The sequence below is a fragment of the Mytilus trossulus genome, chromosome 4 (assembly GCF_036588685.1).
Source record: "Mytilus trossulus isolate FHL-02 chromosome 4, PNRI_Mtr1.1.1.hap1, whole genome shotgun sequence".
Taxonomy (NCBI): Eukaryota; Metazoa; Mollusca; class Bivalvia; order Mytilida; family Mytilidae; genus Mytilus; species Mytilus trossulus.
In genome coordinates this window covers 33,804,275-33,809,393 of record NC_086376.1, presented here as the reverse complement: position 1 = coordinate 33,809,393, position 5,119 = coordinate 33,804,275, and the positions used below count along the sequence as shown (strand labels likewise).

The window sequence follows — 5,119 nt, the reverse complement described above, 5'->3', positions numbered from 1 at the left end:
ATTCTTATATGTACAAATCATCGATCAAATAAATTAATATGAATACATTCACGTTACTTAATACATGTATTTGTAATCGCTTAGGCAGTTGCGGATCCAGGCGGTCGGGGGTCCGGGGTTGGGAACCCTAGTTACTTTTTTTTTAATCTTTCATCTGGGTATGAATTCTCTATTAACAATTTCTGGATCCGCTCCTGAATTATATTTTTGTAAGTTTAAAAAACACGAATATCAGTGAAATTAACAAATATGGAAAATATGGGGCAAAAAATACCCGTCCCCATGTACCTACGATTACATCTATGTTATAGTATACATTATGATCGAAATGTTAAAGTCTGATCACGGATGCAAAGTAAGAGCGTATTTTCCTTTTGAAATGTCTGTGAAGAAAAGGACACGATAATTTTAAATTATTACATGGCATTTTCCATATCGACCCTGGTATCAGCCCTGGCTTTAGCCCGAGGGCTTGATATGGGTCGAAGGCTGAAACCAGGGCCGATATGTAAAATGACATGTCATGATCTATTTATCACATATTTCCAAGTTTACTGGGGCTGATTTGGATTTTCAAAAGCTAATATCGATTCTCAAGGGCTGATATCGATTTTCAAAGGCTGATATCGATTTCAAGGGCTGATATCAATTTTCAGGGGCTGATATGGATTTTCGGGGGCTGATATGGATATTGGAAAATAGCCAACTTTAACTTCCTGCTTTAACTATATCCATAAATAACAAAAAGCAAATATTTTGCAAAGGAAAGTCGTCGTTTACAACTAATCGACTGAATCTTAAAAAATTATGTTTTTGATTTACTGTTTTCAGTTTTTCAAAAAGTATTGGCAGCAATTGCCGCATTTCTTCAATATCAGAGTCAATGTAATTGTCATCCGATATAGAAAGATCCAAAAGTTCTCTCGACAGATCTGCATCGATATCGAAAAATGATTTATTCTTGTCTCCTTCGGTTTCCATTTCCTCGTCTGTCTGTTCCTTGAGGATATGAGAAATATCAGATTTGCGGGGTGTTGATGTGGAGATTTTTTGTCTTTTTGCAACTGGGCTTCCAATTTCATGCGAGTTATCATTTTCAATTTCAAAAAGAGTGCTTGCTGTTTCCAAAAGATCACATGTTTTTCCTATATTAAGAGTTTCCTTATAATTGTCACTATGTATGTAATAACCATCCTTTTGTAGTTGGTTTGGTATAACACAATAATAAACAGAAATTTTTTAAATTAATACGGAAACAGAGGCAAAATGGGAACACTTTCATCAATGATCTACACGTTGAAAATGAAATTTTTGAGAGAAATGATATATTAAAAGGCTGGAACCAACATTTTAGTAAACTGGCAATTCCCTCTGAACATCCTGAATTTAACTATCAACATTTAGCACTATGTGAAATGGATTATATATCTATAAAAAGGATAAGTGAACATTACGCTACCAGATATGTAGATTTAGACACTATTGAGAAAGCTATAAAATCAATCAATAAAGGAAAAGCTGAAGATGTATTTGGTATATCTATTGAAAATGTATTATATGCCGGACAACAATTTAAATTATTTTTGCATAAACTGATTAATCGAATGTTCGAAGATAAGGTACTTCCTGACATCATCAAAACAGGATTATTATCACCAGTATTTAAGAACAAGGGAGACAAAAACGATGCCAAATATTATCGTGGAATAACAGTCCTTCCCATACTTCTGAAGATCATTGAATTTATTTTACGTTTAGACCTAAGATCTGGCTCTCTAAAATTACAGTCCATACTTCAAAAAGGTTTCACAGCAAATACATCACCTTTAAATGCTGCTATCATTTTAGAAGAAGTGTATAGGGAATATATGGACAAAAAATTACCTTTCTATATAGTGCTATTGGATGCAAAGTCAGCTTTTGATGTTGTTGTTCTAAAAATGTTGTTAAGAAAAGTATATATATCAGGCACTGATCCATCATCCTGGCTACTGATTGATGAAATCCACAAGAACACTGAATCTCGAATAAAATGGTCAACCGAAATCTCAGAAAAATTTTCAGTTTTACAAGGAGTTAAACAAGGCGGTTTATTGAGCGCAGATCTATATAAAATATATATCGAAGATCTTCTAAATACATTTGAAAATACAACATCTGGATGTGAGATAGGTGAAACGCTGATTAATGCAGTAGCATGTGCTGACGAAGTAGCAATTGTTAGTGAAAACCCACATGAACTACAATACCTTGTGAATATTGCTGCACAATACAGTGAAGACCATCATTATCTCTCACAACCACAAAAAAGCGTAGTTATACAAGTACAACCCTCAAACCGGAAAAAATCTGAGGATCCAGTAAGCATATTTATAAACAACAATGCAATGCCAATTTCAGACAAATCTCCACACCTGGGAATTTTAAGATCAACAACCAGTCAAAAAACACAAAATGCTACTGTTGAACAGAACATCACCAAATCAAGAAGAGCTGCGTACAGCTTAATGTCAGCCGGTATGCATGGAGAAAATGGACTTGATCCTAGTACTGCTATTCAACTTTTTAAAACCTTTGTACAACCCATCTTAACTTATGGTCTCGAAGTCATACTACCAACTTCAAAAAATCTACTTAAATTGGAAAAATTTCAGAAGAAAATATTAAAACAAATTTTATCCATACCTATATCAGCTCCGGATCCAAGTATTTACATCATGTCTGGCATTCTACCTATAGAAGCTCAAATTGATCAAAAATCATTAAATTTATTCAACAACATCTGTAACCAAAATGAAGAACATTTAGAAAAGAAAATAGCAAGGAGGCAATTAAACGCAAAAAATCAAGAAAGCAATAGCTGGTTCATAGCAATCAAGAGAGTACTATTCAAATACGATCTACAGTCACCAATCGTACTTCTGAACGATCCACCAACAAAATATTCTTGGAAGAAATCCGTTCGTTTAGCAATTGACAATTACTGGAAAAATGTATTAGTACAAAAGAGCTGTACTTATAAATCGCTGAAATACCTTGGAACCTTGAACATTTCACCGGGAAAATGCCATACATTATTATCCATTGGAAATACAAGTGACCCAACTAGAGAAGCTGTCCGAATATCTGTGAAACTAAAGGTTATTACTGATACCTACATTTTACAATCTCATAGATCAAGATATAATCTAAATGAAACTCCTACTTGTAAATTATGTGATACAGATATCGAAGATCGTTCTCATTTCTTGCTTACGTGTAAAATACTCCAATGCATTAGAGAAAGATATCTCAACCAAATTGATGAAATTATCTCCGATTTCTTGAACTTTAGAATGAGGGACATACCAACTGATGACCAACTTCAAATTATCTTGGACTGCACCGTGTTACTTTCTCGGTATACAAATGATAATACATTGCTTCAAAGGATAGAAGATTTATCAAGACAGTTGATTTATGCTCTTCACGTTGCTAGATATAGAACGTTGGACATTAAGAAGAGATAGTTGTGCGTCTTTAACAGGAAATAAGTATATTGTTAGTGTGCGGGGAACATTTAGTGCTAATTTTACCGTGATTGATATTGTGTATATATATGTTGTATATATATAGTGTATATAAATTCGGTGATGGATATTATTGACATTATTGTGATGAGGGATTACTGTTGTCTGTAGATATTACTAAAGAAAAAAACTGTACTCAATTGAGGTTGTCCCAACGTGGACGGAAAAAGAATACCAGAAGAAGAAGATCGCCGTCGGACAGATCAGCAACTTCCGTTTTGTGTCACTGTCCGCTTGTACACTGTGCCTATATCCTTCTCTTCTTTGCATCTGCTTATTTCTTTTCCTAGTAGATTATATTTTTCAATCTCTTGTTTTGATTTTTTGCTGATATTTATATGTTTACATTTTTCTGGATGAAACTTGAGTAACCATGTATCACTCCATTTTTCTAGTTTGTCTAAATCCTTTTGTAATGTTTCGTGGTCTCTGTCTTCCTTTATTATTCTAAAATTTTTTGTATCATCAGCAAATAAGTAAGCATCTGAGTTAACTCCTTCCGGTAAGTCATTGATGTAGAGTACAAACAAGAGTGGTCCTAGAACTGAGCCTTGTGGTATACCTGAGGTTACTTCCTTCCATTCCGATGCTTCACCATTTATTGAGACTCTTTGTTGTCTATTTGAAAGAAAATCTCTTATCCAATCTAGTATTGGGTTTTTTATTCCATAATTTTCGATTTTCTTTAGCAGCCTTTTGTGTGGAACTTTATCAAATGCTTTCATGAAGTCTGTATATACACAATCTACCTCATATCCGTCGTCTATCGCCTCTGTCCATATGTCAATTACCTCTAGTAATTGCAATGAGGTTGATCTCCCAGAGATAAACCCATACTGCTTATTTGAGAATAACCTGTTTAGCTTCATATGCTTTATTATATGCTCTCTTATGATTTTCTCCAATATTTTACATACAACTGATGTTAGACTCACTGGGCGGTAATTTTTTGCTTGCGATTTGTTTCCTTTTTTAAATATATATAGCGCTTACAAGTGCATTCTTCCATTCTTTTGGTACTGTCTTTTCTTTCAATGATTGGTTAAAGATCAAGCTCAAGGGTTCAACTATACTTTCCATTGTTTCTCGTAGCAATCTGGGGTGTAGTTTATCAGGACCTGGTGATTTATCAATCTTTAGGTTTTTTAAGTGTTTCATTATCATATCTTTGTTGATAATTAGATCAGTTACTTCATTTTCAATTTTTATTGGATTTGGTACAGGGATTTCGTCATCTGGTTCTTGTGTAAATACACTAGCAAAATATTCTGAAAGTATTTCCGCTTTTTCTTTATCGTCATCTGTTTTTGGAGATTTCGTATCGTCGGGGTCAGTGTGTAGGTCGCCTATACCTTCCCTTGTTTTTGACTTTGATTTTACGTAGCTCCATATTGCTTTTGGGTTTGCTTTTGCATTTTCTGATAATCCCTTTTCAAATTTCTTCTTTAGTTTATTAACTGATGATTTTGTTTTATTCCTTACTCTATTATACTCAGCTCTAATTTCTGGGTCTTGATTGGTTACAATTTTCTTTGACAGTATATTTTTCC

General features: G+C 33.9%; 1 protein-coding gene across 1 annotated transcript; it reads left to right on the top strand.

Moving 5' to 3' along the window:
• The first annotated feature begins 1,415 nt into the window (after nt 1–1,415).
• Nucleotides 1,416–3,509, top strand: LOC134716564 (uncharacterized). The gene has a single exon (XM_063579576.1). It carries the CDS (start codon nt 1,416–1,418, stop codon nt 3,507–3,509), a length of 2,094 nt encoding a protein of 697 aa, XP_063435646.1.
• The last annotated feature ends 1,610 nt before the right edge of the window (nt 3,510–5,119 follow it).

What these genes read in the sequence shown, in the direction of transcription:
- LOC134716564 (XM_063579576.1), top strand. Translation starts at nt 1,416, where the DNA reads ATGGATTATATATCTATAAAAAGGATAAGTGAACATTACGCTACCAGA.